General features: G+C 45.4%; 1 protein-coding gene across 1 annotated transcript; it reads right to left on the bottom strand.

Moving 5' to 3' along the window:
- Positions 1 to 6,773: 6,773 nt before the first annotated feature.
- Positions 6,774 to 13,566, bottom strand: LOC144819550 (cryptic protein-like). Its single transcript, XM_078677390.1, has 6 exons — positions 13,443 to 13,566; positions 12,701 to 12,750; positions 12,444 to 12,599; positions 9,123 to 9,240; positions 7,872 to 7,981; positions 6,774 to 6,895 (listed from the first exon to the last, which is right to left on the bottom strand). The coding sequence occupies exons 1-6, from the start codon at positions 13,454 to 13,456 to the stop codon at positions 6,774 to 6,776; spliced, it is 570 nt and encodes a 189-aa protein (XP_078533516.1). The 5' UTR covers positions 13,457 to 13,566.
- Positions 13,567 to 13,881: the final 315 nt, after the last annotated feature.

Genomic DNA, 13,881 nt, shown 5'->3' with positions numbered 1-13,881 from the left:
TATGCAATATACCTAGACTACAGAGAGTCTAGTTTCTGATACGGATTTATTTGGGCACTGAGACAAGCAGGAATTTTGGGATTATATGAATCCATAGTCTTTATTTTAAGGTAAAAGGAGACTTTAATGGAAAAATTGCCTTATTTGTGTAGTGTCTTGGATAATGGATCTTAGGCTATATCATGTCCTTTGTTTAGAGTGCAATTAGAGTTATTTCAGATTGTATTGCTATAACTTCATTTTAGACTCAACTCGTCGCCTGAATAGACTGGACTATATATATTTGGTTTGTGACAATTTGGGAATTGGATCTGGAATTTAACTGCATAAGTTAATTAACTTTGTGGACTGAGTTATCAACGTATGAAAAACTTCAGCGAGATAGGATAAGACATGTATACTCATGTTGCATAATGAGATAAGCATTTTACTGTTGAAGCCTTGCCTCGCATGGTCTGTTAATAATAAGAGATGCTCCTCTACCTTATCAGGATTACCACTTGAGAAAAGCTATGGGTACCGGCATCAAATTAATGCGAATCGTATTTATTAATTATTTTTCACATGGGTTACATAAATATAACAACACCATGGTTGATTCAGGGTTCTAAGTTGAGTGATCACGTTGTCACATTGAACTAGATGTAAAAAGAACAAAATGGACAAATCTGAAAGTTTGAATATTAATTCATGTTTTACAATGTATGTTTCTTTTAGCAAAAGTAGAGGATTGCTGCAAAATAGCACTCTCACTGTACATTTGAATAGTCCCTTTGCACATGGTTGAAGTAATGTGGGTTTTATTGGCACTGATTCTAGTGCTACTGTATGTAATTAAATATGTGCAATCTGTATTATTTTCAGCCCTGATCAAGCCATAGGTTAACCCTACCACGACGAAACGCGTTGGCACAAAGTGATTGGAATGTGGTGAATTTAAAGAAAAGAACAAGAGGCCGACCGACTTTTTTGCTGATTTCTTCACATTTTAATAACTGAACTGTTGATTGTGCATGTGTGCTCCAAGGATTATTGTTTACATTTTGTTCAATCCCATGATTGAGTTTAGGGAAGTAGGGTGTTCCCTTCCCATACTTTGAATGCACCAACTGATTATCTGTGAGGCAAAACGAAGTGGTAATTACCATTTAAGCACCCATTCATCCCATACACCCAAAAGTTTTTACGTTAGATGCTGTTTTCTGGCACCTGTTGTAATGAGGTCTTCAGGATTATCCCCCAAAACATATGCACCAGGGTGTCTACCCAACACGAGGTTAGTTTGTCAAAAACGGATCTCAGGCAGCCTATTCTATTGTGATTGTAACCTGTGAGCCAACCCCTTACTGCTCTCCCCAACTCATCCTTCTTCAATCTTTAAAGGGCCATTCACTAGCTTAGAGCCTTGATCAGCTCTTCTCAACGCAGAGGCTTTTCAGCATAAATCAAGGGGCGTATTTATCATAGGTTTTTGCCACTTTTGCATCATGCAACAGGGTGAAAATGCAACGCAACCCTTAAGTATATTTTACCAAGCCATGCAAGGCCACCTTGTGTGATGCTGAGTGGCTTGATAAATATGGAGTGAAACAACACAACACAAATTGCTGCATTGCTTTACTCTGCTCCAAGGAGACATTCCATGGATGGTGTGGGGTGTTCCAACGTAACACCCTTGGATTTTGGTGCATTCCCAGATTTACCATTACTGGTAGACCTAGGAATGTGCTAAAAGGTTACCCAGCCAAGGGAGGCATAATGAGGAGAAATATATTTATTTTTCCTTGTTTTTCCATTCTGCAGCATACATAGAAAGAAAAAAATGCCTCAGGGGATTGTTTTTGTTCAGGAAAGTGTCCCTTTCTGCATAAAGACGATACTGCTTACAATGCAGTCACCCTTGCACCATGGTGCAAGAGTACCAGCATTGGCACTAGGCAACACATTGTGGTGCAGCGCTGAGAAAAGACATGAATGAGCCATCTTATGTTAATTAAGGCACATTCCTGCCCTTTCCCTGTCACACAGAGCAGCAAGTGGTTTGCTGCACTGTGTGACTTGATAAATATGCCCCCAAGTATCTGCCTTTACTCTCTCACATAAAACTCACTTATTTGATGGAGGGCTTGCAGGCTGCCCTTTCAAGCAAAAAATCCTCACAATTACCCTCTGGCAACAATTTATAACTAAATCGGAGACTCTCAGGCACTTCCACAACACTATATGGAACACAAAAAGACAGCAGAATGCCATCTTGCCACTCTAAAATGAATATGCATGTATTCCGCGCTCAACATCTTCCCTTAACGACCAGTCCTTCCTTCCCCGTCCTGATAGAGCAGCTTGCTCAGAGCCTAAGCTGGCCTTTTAGAGAAAACAGAGTAACTCCTAAGGTCCTCTCCACTGCCCCAATAGGATGCTCAGAAGAGAGCCATGGAAACCTACTTGCCCCAAAATATACGTGTGTACCTGTGGGCTGTAGGGCGCATTTCCACACGAGGTCTAGGCCACCAGATTTATCCTGCACTGCTCCCATCAGGACTCTAGAGTTTCCCCTACAGTTCAACAATAAACGCAAAATAAAGCATTAAGCCCCCACTGCAGCACTGCGTATACAGCAGAGCACTATGCGCATAGATCTAAAGACATGCGATAAAAACCAAACACTAAAGCACCAAACAAACAATGCTGCACCAAACACACAGTAAAGAATTAAGAAACTGATACTGTGCTAAACACACATGCGAAAGTACCTGTGACTCACACAGCAGTACCAAAACATACAGTGCTGCACTACACACGCAGCAGAGCAAAAACACAATAAGGCACTTAAGACACTAGCTTCACCAAGCACATCTACACATCACCTAGCACACCAGCGGTACCGTTTCAAACACACAGCACAGAACCATATATAACACAGCACCACGCAGGATATCAATAAATACGGCACCAATCCCACGACACTGACGTAAAAACATCATGGTGTAAAGCCATACAATGCAACCCTAAACACACGCATGCAGTGAAGCACTAAACACACACTTTATGGTATTAGTGACAAAGAGCAGTAGAAAAAATATCTACACACCACCCATCACACACATTACAATGCAGTGTTCCAAACAGTGCAACACTAAATAAACAGCACAGAAATAAACACACCACTAAGCGAACAGCGCAATAGTAAGCACCATATTAACAATAACTGAACCATTGTGTTCAGACTGAAAGTATATGGAGGTAATTTAGTTTGCTGTGTTGAGATATACAATGCTTTTCTGATACTTGTTTTGTTGTTGCAGTTTTATACAGCTATGGGGTATATACCCCTAGACAGATTAATTCTCTATAACTATTAGTAGGCTGAGGGTCAAACTCACCCTTCAAGCCCAATACGCTACTTGTGGTCGCTTAATTCTACTATCGTTTGTCTAAAAACGTGTGTGTGTGTGTATGTCTCCAGTGGGTACTATCTGCTTCCTCCTCTATCCTACTGTGAAAAAAGGGGAAGGGGGGGTTGACAGTGCCTCACGGGAGCAACACCCAGGGGGGATATGATAGACTGGTACTCGCCTGAATCCCCACTTATCATCATCAGCATCTGTCAACCCAAAACCAAAGGGGATAAACGGTGTGCAAAGAAATCAAAAAACCATATGTGTGACAAAGTGTTGAATGACCCTCTGAATTAAAAAGAGCTGTGCTAAACTGGCAACTGTATCTTTATTCTGTGCTGTTTGCTCGCTCTATTAAAAAACCAAAAACCGACATGTTTCATCACCATCAATACTTTACCGGTGATTTCTTCAGGGTTTAGTTCGGGTCAGCGTGAAATTTGCACCTCTGGATTCTCCCTTTATTGTACCTGTATCGAAAACAGGAGAACAAACACACACACACACACAAAGTACTTGATGTGTCTCTTTATGTCAATTAAAATTCGAGCTAAAAGTATTTCAATTTACAAAAAACTAACTTTTTCATTGTTAAGTCATGGTGACTATGTTTATACTTTACCAGGTGGCCTCTCTTTTCCAGCCTACCGGCCCCCGTAGAAGAATCTATATCTGGGGGGTACCCTTGTAACGTTAGCGGGTGCCCTGTACTGCCATCAGGTCAGTCTCTATGGGGAAAAGAACACAGCCATGACCTGTGTACAAGTAATGTCCATATGCTTTGCCATTAATACTAGCGATATGGTTGCTTGTTAAGTCGGCGCTAGTGAAGGGTAGCTCTTCCAGCAATCCCTCTGAGAGAAAAGGATTATGAGAAACTAGAGGAGGCAAATAGATTCGAATAACATCCCAGCCGCTCTAAGATGGCGGCTACATAGACAGTGAACGGGGTCGCGTTCTATGTGCACGCCCCGGAGCGCGATAAGCACGTGACCACAATAATCACGTTAAGATCCGCCCTTTGACAACCTCGAGGAACACGAAGGGTGAGCGGAAGCCAGACCTCGGCGTACGCATGGTAAGGAGAAAAGCACGGAGGGAGGCTGAAGCACGTAGGGGTATCTGAGTGCATCCTATCGGTCTATAACTAGAGACGCGTGCCTCGTGACCGCTGCGCGAAACTCAGTACTCATGGCGTCCTTCTCAAATCTGAGGACTGGGTCACAGTTAACAGTAACAGGAAGGTTGGCACATGCTTAGGAAGAGAAGCGCGAGTGCGGGAGTACGCCAGAATCCCTTCACTAGCGCCGACTTAACAAGCGACCATATCGCTAGTATTAATGGCAAAGCATATGGACATTACTTGTACACAGGTCATGGCTGTGTTCTTTTCCCCATAGAGACTGACCTGATGGCGGTACAGGGCACCCGCTAACATTACAAGGGTACCCCCCAGATATAGATTCTTCTACGGGGGCCGGTAGGCTGAAAAAGAGAGGCCACCTGGTAAAGTATAAACATAGTCACCATGACTTAACAATGAAAAAGTTAGTTTTTTGTAAATTGAAATACTTTTAGCTCGAATTTTAATTGACATAAAGAGACACATCAAGTACTTTGTGTGTGTGTGTGTGTTTGTTCTCCTGTTTTCGATACAGGTACAATAAAGGGAGAATCCAGAGGTGCAAATTTGACGCTGACCCGAACTAAACCCTGAAGAAATCACCGGTAAAGTATTGATGGTGATGAAACATGTCGGTTTTTGGTTTTTTAATAGAGCGAGCAAACAGCACAGAATAAAGATACAGTTGCCAGTTTAGCACAGCTCTTTTTAATTCAGAGGGTCATTCAACACTTTGTCACACATATGGTTTTTTGATTTCTTTCCACACCGTTTATCCCCTTTCGTTTTGGGTTGACAGATGCTGATGATGATAAGTGGGGATTCAGGCGAGTACCAGTCTGTCATATCCCCCCTGGGTGTTGCTCCTGTGAGGCACTGTCAACCCCCCCTTCCCCTTTTTTCACAGTAGGATAGAGGAGGAAGCAGATAGTACCCACTGGAGACATACACACACACACACGTTTTTAGACAAACGATAGTAGAATTAAGCGACCACAAGTAGCGTATTGGGCTTGAAGGGTGAGTTTGACCCTCAGCCTACTAATAGTTATAGAGAATTAATCTGTCTAGGGGTATATACCCCATAGTATTATAGGGAAGGCCATTGTTGTTAGTAATGTTGTGAGTGGGGGGCGGCCTATCCCTTTCGCAATTTCCCTCTAAGGCTCCTGTGTTGAGTGAGCAGTTTTATACAGCGCAAACTCTATCCGAAGGTATAGGGGCGCTTTACATGAGCATCATTTACACATAGTAGATTTTTGGTAGGCACGGGAGATTAAGTGATTTGCCCAGAATCACAGGATGCTGAGCCGACGCAGAGACTCGAACCTGGTCCCCCAGTTCCTACGTCGGTAGATCTCTCTGTTCGTTAGGCCACATCCTCTCCCCGTGAACAATTGCGTTGGGGGAAAAAAAACACCTTGAGAGCATTTGAGGCAAAGTGCATCATGCACGCAGGAGCATAACGAACATGACCTGACTGTGGCATGAAACTGATATGTTATTACTGTGTGACAGACTTCCCACACACATCAGAATCAGTAGTTAGCTGACACTGACGGATAACGCCATTAGACGCACCTGCCAAACCAACGTCAGCATAGAGACATTAGCAGACATGGGCCACTGAACACATCCGTGTCTCCCTTTGCTTGCCTGTTGCGTCACGTTATACACCTCATTAACCTCCAGTTCAGTACTAGTTTGTGTTATGAGTGGGTGGTTCTTATCACCCTATACAGCCCGCCAATCTCACTGGTATCGTGAAAATACTGTGTCACATATCACAAACTTACAAGTCAATAATTTATTAGGATAATACGACAATATGTACAGAAAATTACACATATTTACAAGCCTGTCCTTCTCTCACACTGGGTAATGTGAGCAGCTCTTTGTGTAGGTAGACTCGATGTTTATAATACGGCTGCATCAAGTGCAGAAGATACTGTGGTGGCAAACACTATAGAAACAGCGTCCGAGAAGAAACACCCCACTGCCCTGTTCAGTCAGACAACAGGGACCAGCACACAGGACTCTGCACCTCCGAATCCAGACCGGCTCCTTCCACAGATAGGCTCCGGGGACGCGTGCTGCGCGAGGCTGCGCGAGGCCACGGGTAATAATGCGCGTTCATGATTTAATATTATTAAATCTGCTTTCAGTCCCGCCTTAGCGTCTCCCATACATACTCATCACGCGCGGAGGGCGCCTGACTGGCCCACGCATGAAACTCAGCGCCGAATCGTCTCTCAGTGTACTTGCAGACAAAGCAATAACCATATTAACGGAGCGGCCAGGAAGGGGATGGGCGCCCGTGGCCTTGGCCCATCAGAGCTGGAATGGAGGGCGTTTCCTGTCTCCACGGCACTACCTGGAACAAAAGAAAGGCAGAGTGAGCCAGCTGTTTAAATGGAAATGGGAATGACGCATTTGAATTGGCGAGGCCCTGGCTGCGAGCGGCTCTGGAGCACTTCCTTTCAGGCCCTCCCGCCCCCATGCTGCCGCCTCACCTGGGCCGCCACAGAGCACTGGGCCCAGATCTGAAAGAGCCGTTAACGCGTCCTACAGGGGGCACTTAATGAGGCCGGGAGTTAGTGGGGGCAGAGCCCGACGGCCATTCATATGGAGAGGAGACCGGGGGCTTCCCTGAGCAGCCACTGCTGACCATGAATGTGTCCATGGGGCCTGGTGCTGGGAGGCCCCCTTCCCGCCAAAGGCATGGAAATATTCAGCATGAAAGAACTCGAGCATAGAATATAAAACAGCCAGGGAGATGCCTGACTTTGCAAGCTTTCCAACATAATAGGCGATGGGGTGATCCTATTTGTTAGTATCAACAATGCCGAGTTCATTTAACATATTTTTATGACGCTAGAACGGTGATGATGAGAACCATATTGTAATGTATGTTTGGCCTGTTGGGTTTAAATGCATATATTTATTGATCAGCAAAACCTTTCCAATGAGCCCCAAACTTAATTAAATAATACAAACGAGTGCTGCAGCATTTCATGTGCTTCAGTCCACACGTGATTTCTATGGACGTTTAGAAGTTCACGGTCATTTTTCTTCGGGCATGGTCAACTTTTTAAATGCTGTTCATTGTTTGGCAATAAAATGCGCACCCCAGTTAAAGCCCACGTTTTAAGAATAATGCGGCATTTAACCTCAATAATATCATTTCGGGATTAAAACAAATCGTTAGTCAGACACGATTAATTAACAAAAAAAATTATGTTCGGCATACATCAGTTTAATTAAAGCCAACACTAAGGGCTGTGCTGGCTATCCTCTACTGCGCATGCGCCTTTGTAAAATGTCTGTTGTGTGACTTGAAGGCTTCTTACCGCAGTTCTCCTCGTGCGCTCGTTGGAAGCAGTGCAGGACTCCGTAGCCACACCGACACCAGGAGCATCCTTTCATGACCCACTGTCCGTGTGCGAGAACGCCACAGCTCCTGCGGGTGGACAACAAGGCCTTAGCGTTTCATACGTGTAATGATAATCTGCAGACACGGACGGTCCAATGAGCGCATCCTCGGACACTGACAACCCTCACCCCCTACAATATTGTTTCCAGTCACTAATGATGTGTAAACAAAGCATGCTCGGAAGCTCACACAGTCCTAACCAAACCATTATGAATCAGGGCCAAAATCTGAAATTAAGACACGTTATATGACCAAAAATTATGATTTTAGGAGTGTATGTGTGCTGAAATGTTTCTGCAGCACGTTCCTTTTGACTAAGGTGTTTCAAACACACTTAAATCTCAGCATTTGGCTGACTCAATGAAACAGTCTTAAGTACCTTACAGAGAGGTCCGGACATTCTCATAGTTTTATTGACTGACTGGGCCGTAATGCCATAAACTGCACCTTTCGAACCGAATGTAGCCGAATAATGATGTCATTTTAAGTTAACTACGAGTGCTTTTTTAAGAAACGATTCTCAACTTTTTGATTTTTGCTGATTAACACATAGAATTGTTAAAAATCAATGTATGTTTTGCCCAGTAATGTTTTCCATAGAAGTACCCTGTCCTTTTCTAGCCTAACACCCAGCTCGCCTGGCAACAATAGTACACGTTGGGTGCCTTCTGGAGCCCTCACATCTGTATTTACATCACTCATACTAACAAAGCTTTATAGGACACACCCTGTTGTTCAGTTTTATTTCCTTTGGAGTCTGTTCTGGTACTGTTTTCAGTCTTAGCCATTGCCCGCACAATCTTTTAAGGTCACAACCAAAGTTCAGAGCAGAATGTTTTTTCAAAGGGGGAGCATCTTGAAGCGAGCAGCTCCTTTAAGCGATGTGGTCGTCAAACAGCTTCAAGGCTGGTGGTGCACACTGCTGGTTCACACAACCACGAACAGTGTGGGTGCACTGCCTCGCTTTACAAGAATATTACCACTTGGAAGCACCATCAGTGTATTCCTCGTTTGCCGAATGCCAAGAGGAAAACTAGGACGAATCCTGAAATATGCGGACATTCCCAAAGAAAAGAAAGTTCACTATGTAAAGAACATTTTGACCAGTGGGGACAAGAAATCCCCAGACCCCGCGCCTCCCTCCCCACTCCAAGCCCCCGGTACTCACCTGGTGGCGCGTATGTCGTGCTCACAGTGCCTGCCACTGAAGTGCTTGGGGCAGATACAGAAGCTGCCGAGGAAGCAGGTCCCTCCGTTCTCGCAACATTTCATGTTAGGGGTGTTTCCTAAAAAAAGACAAGCACGGGCTTTTACCAAACAGTATTCTGAAAACCTTGAGCAGTAGGGATAGATTTCCGTGCCATCAATTAAAGTCATTCTGATAATATGCTAACCAAAAAAAGACGCCTGCTGGAGCTGCGGCCATCTTGGAATCCACGGTCACTAGCATTCGGGGGAGTCCATACTGCGGTGACTCCTTTCACACACACCTGCTGTACTAATTCTTAGAGGAGAGGTGGGTTTGGGACATCTCAGACTCTTCAAAAACCAACAGAAGGGAATCACCTCATAAGTAATCATAAATGGAAACCGCTTCGAGAGAGGGTACCATGGTGGTGCTGGCAGCCGTCCAAATTACGTAATCATCAAGTGCATTAAAAATACACAAGTAATCCTTCCAAATGCGGGATTCTCCAAGAGGCTATTCACTCCTATGTAACCATAATCTCCCCCCCCCCCCCAAAAAAAAAAGAATACATGTAATGCTAGGTAGATTTTCTGATATTGTGACCAATTTCCCCATATATTATTTTTCTAAACAGCATGTTAACTTCTCTATGGCAAGTAAGTCTTTGGCTTGTAAAAGGCTCAGTTAGAATTTGATAAAATGCAGTCCATGAAAGTGGTGGCTGGCCTGATCTCTTGGCGAAAGACTAAGGGATAGGTTTACTATTCTTTCATGCAATGCATGGCTGTAAAGGAACTTGCTGAGCTGCATGAAAGGGAGAGGAGAAATGTTCCATAGTTACAAAGGTATGGAGCATTTCTGCTCTTTCCTTGGGGTGTGGACTAGTGCCAATGCAGACACTATAGTGCAATGATTTTAATCATGTTTACGAATTTTGTAGTGCTTTTATTGCAATGGTTTTAATTAACTATGCTAATAAACTTGAAACTTGCAACAACAAAAAACTTGACACTATAGTGCAAGGGTGCTTGTGCTACAGGCAGTATGTTTTTTTGCAGAAAGGTGTCCCTTCCTGCACAAAAACAATCCTTTGAGGCATGTTCTTCTTTCTAAGTATGCTGCAGAATGCAACGTAGGCGGGAAAATGAGAAAAAATATATTTCTCCTTGTTACGCCTCTTTAACACCATTTTGGTGCAAACCCAGGTTTGCAAGTCTTTGTACATCTGGGTTTGCGTCTAAATACATGGGCGGATGCCTAGGAACGCCCATACTTCACCTAAGGAACACCTAGCTGATGCAATGTAATGCAAGGCAGCATTTTGCACTACCTTGCATTACTTTGTGTTTACTAAACTACTCAAAGTGACTTTGCGTGGCTTAGTAAATACCAGTTAAGTACCTTTAAAGCCTTAGGACGACCTGTGTCAAGCAAGGGCAGCGCATGTGCTTAGTAAATTTTCCTTAAGTCTGATTTTCATTAAGTTGTTCCATCTCTGTGATGGCAACGTTGGCAACAAAATGATTGACAGAAATGCGACCAAGTAGCCACCAGTGACTTAGATTAATACAAGCGTTCCAGCGGTCACTTCTCAGACGTACATACTGGAGTGAGGATGCATCATGGTGTGGGGATGAACAGGGGGGAAGAGTCAGCTCCTGGTGCATCTCCGGGGGCTTAAGAGATGCACCAGGAGCTGACTCTTACACCCAGCCTCAAGTCCACAGCTCAGTACTCAAGAAAGTTGACCATTTTTTATTGTACAAAGTTCCAGCTGAGGGTGTAAATATCTGACGAGCCAGTGGCTTGCAGTCAGAATTTACAAAAACAGATGTCCTTTTAGCGCTCCTACATTTAACTTAGTTGGGGAGATAAAGTTTGGGGTGAGAGTGACCCCTAATAATTCAATCAGTATACTTCCTTCAGGTGACAACATCGATTATGTCAGATTGTTCCTAATAGCAGAAGGAAGTGACTCATAAATATAGCCCAACATTCACAATGACAAAATGAACTCAAGTACATTCACTCTCGATAATGTATAGGCAATGTTAGCAGAAATACGGTGCCACGCCCCTCAGCGTCAGCTCAGGAGACCCCAGCAGGACCAGAGCATCTGAGATCACTGGAGAATATTAGTAACAGCTCCAGAGTAACTCAGCATCGCCACCATAAGAGCACCCCTCAAAACCAGAAAATTAGAGGGCCCGAGCATCATCCGATAACGTCATCTTTAGAAGAGCATCCCATCAGCGCACACAAGCCACACTAGCGCACCTAAATAGCAAAGGAGTAACCCTCTAGAAAACTACAGCATCTCAAGAGCACTCCAGCAGCAGCAGAGTACCACAGCACGGCCAGAGCAGAGCAGCCAAGCATCCTTACAGAACTTGAACTATTGAAGAGTACATCAGCATCAGTACAGCACGAGCACTTTCACATCAGCACAGTATCCTTCCAGAGAAGCAGGGCAACACAAAGGCTCAATAGCAGCCTAGGAACACCACAGCATCACCAAAGTACCACAGCATTGTCCGATATCTTCAACGCCACCAGAGCACCGTCTAAGCATCAGTACACCCCTGCAACACCAGAGCACCTTAATAGCACCGGAGTACCCCTCCAGAGAACTATAGCATAACAAGGGCACAGCAGCTCCGCCTTAAGCAGCCGCCTCTGAGTCGTCGACGCTGCCACAGCACCGTGGCTTCATAGTACATGTCCACAGCACCTGCGAAGCACCACAATGTCCCCACGGAGCCTGCGCATCAGCAGAGTATTCTAAAAGAACCAATGCACCCATTCGCAGCGTGTCCAGCACCAAGGTAGTGTCACCAGCCCGCTGTACAGCACCACACTACACCACCACACGCCGCTGCACAGAACTGTACTGATGTCCAGCCACAGTGGGGGTAACGAAACTCGAGGAGCCTCCCCCGCCCCACCCCATAAAGTATGTCCAGGTGGACCCCAACGCTCCGGACCCAGTCCGACCGAAGCTCTCTGGCCAGGTACTTGCCACTGCAGGAGGGGGCCCCATGAGCGCCGCCCTCTCCCGACCAATACCGTCAATGCTCAGAAAAACAGTAAATACATTCTCCCTCTGAACAAACGCCCCTCTCCCCGGAGCACGCGAATTTCCCCAGTTATAACACTAATGACTATGCGGCTGAATAGGTGGTTGGACTCGTTTATCAGCAAAGGCCCGCAGTTTGCAGACACTCTGTACCAAACAGGCCCTTCGTAATCAGTTATGGCCGCGCTGCCCCTGGGGGGGAGGGGGGGGGACGCCTCACTTACCGTAGCTGGGCCCCGTCGGCGCTATGTCTGCTCCAAGGCGGTGCTGCGCGCGCCCACGAGGATGGCCCATGGCGTCCAGGGTCCGCTTTAATTTCTCCGCAGACGAGTTGTGGGAGTCCGGATCCTCTTCTTTTATACAATTGTCCCCTTGACACCCTAAAAATGTAAACAATTGAACACCCGCAGTTTAATATAAAACAAGTACAAATAAATAAACAGCGAGAATTTGCTTCAGGTGAAAGAAACTGAAGTCTCACCTTGTCCAGGATGGATCGCTTCGCAGGAGAGGAGAAGGGCCAACAGCAGCCTGGAAAGACACAACAGGTACCAACCATCAGGCCCACTTAAAAACCAACGAGAAAGATAATTTTGTACCACGGGGAGGGGAACTTGTTAAAAGGAAAAAGTTCTAATATAAAGTCAGACACGTGTGTTATCAATACTGTAACACAGGAGCAGTTCACTAATATTACTGCAAATAATCTCGTTACCCCCTCCCATTTCTCATATATGAGGTCCGGTTTTGATCTAAAAGACTTAGGCACATCACTCACATTAAAAATAAATTAAAGAGAAACAGTATTTAAAAACACACTGTTTAATAATTATTCATGGTCATCAGGGCAAAACCCTCTGCAGAACAGAGCTGGCTCTACCAGGGGGACCCCTGAAAGGCAGGGGCCCTGGGCCACAGCCCACTTTACAAACCTTAAAACGTCCCTTGCTACATGAAACCGGCTTTATGGCAAATGAGTGCCGTGCACACACACGGGAGATAGACCGGAAACAGCTTAATTGTGCAAAGTAAACCGAGGCAGTGCCCTCGAAATGTACTGCGTAAAGCCAAATTCTCTATATTTAGGACAGTGTGACGCTCAGTTTTTTTGCGGCCTTATATTCCTCACTCTAATATCAAGTCAAATAGTCACTCTGCCAGCACAAACATCTCTTTTTTACTGTTCTAAGTCGGTAGTGTTGAGTGTGAGGGTGCACACTTACCTCACGCCGCGCATACTTCGTCTGTCCTGGCTCTGTGCACAGAAGCTGATACCGTGCCCAGGAGCAAGCGAGGCCTCGGGGCGCCGGTGCCTTGGCCTTGTATCTCTAGGGACCGGTTGTCGTCCAGAAAGTAGCGAGGCCCGGTGGCTCTCAATACCCGACTCGTGCTCAGTGCCGGTGCAGGCTCCAGGAATGGAGAAACCTCAGCACCAGTGCATTCCGCCCAGGGTTGTCACCAGAAACAGGCTCTTCTGTGTCCTTGGGTGAGAGAACTCCACTGGTCCTGGGATCAGACGCAAACTCCGTGTCCAAGAGAGAGGGAGGCCTCCGCCCAAGTGTGCAGATAGATGCAGGTGTTTGCCCAGGAGAGAGTCAAGCCAAATGACCCTATGTTACCGGGTCCAGGTTGGGGAAGTTGTGTCCAAGAAGGCGCGAGGCC

This window comes from Lissotriton helveticus, chromosome 2_1 (genome assembly GCF_964261635.1).
Source record: "Lissotriton helveticus chromosome 2_1, aLisHel1.1, whole genome shotgun sequence".
Lineage (NCBI taxonomy): Eukaryota > Metazoa > Chordata > Amphibia > Caudata > Salamandridae > Lissotriton > Lissotriton helveticus.
The sequence above is the reverse complement of the archived record's forward strand: the minus strand, read 5'-3'. Positions and strand labels throughout refer to the sequence as shown.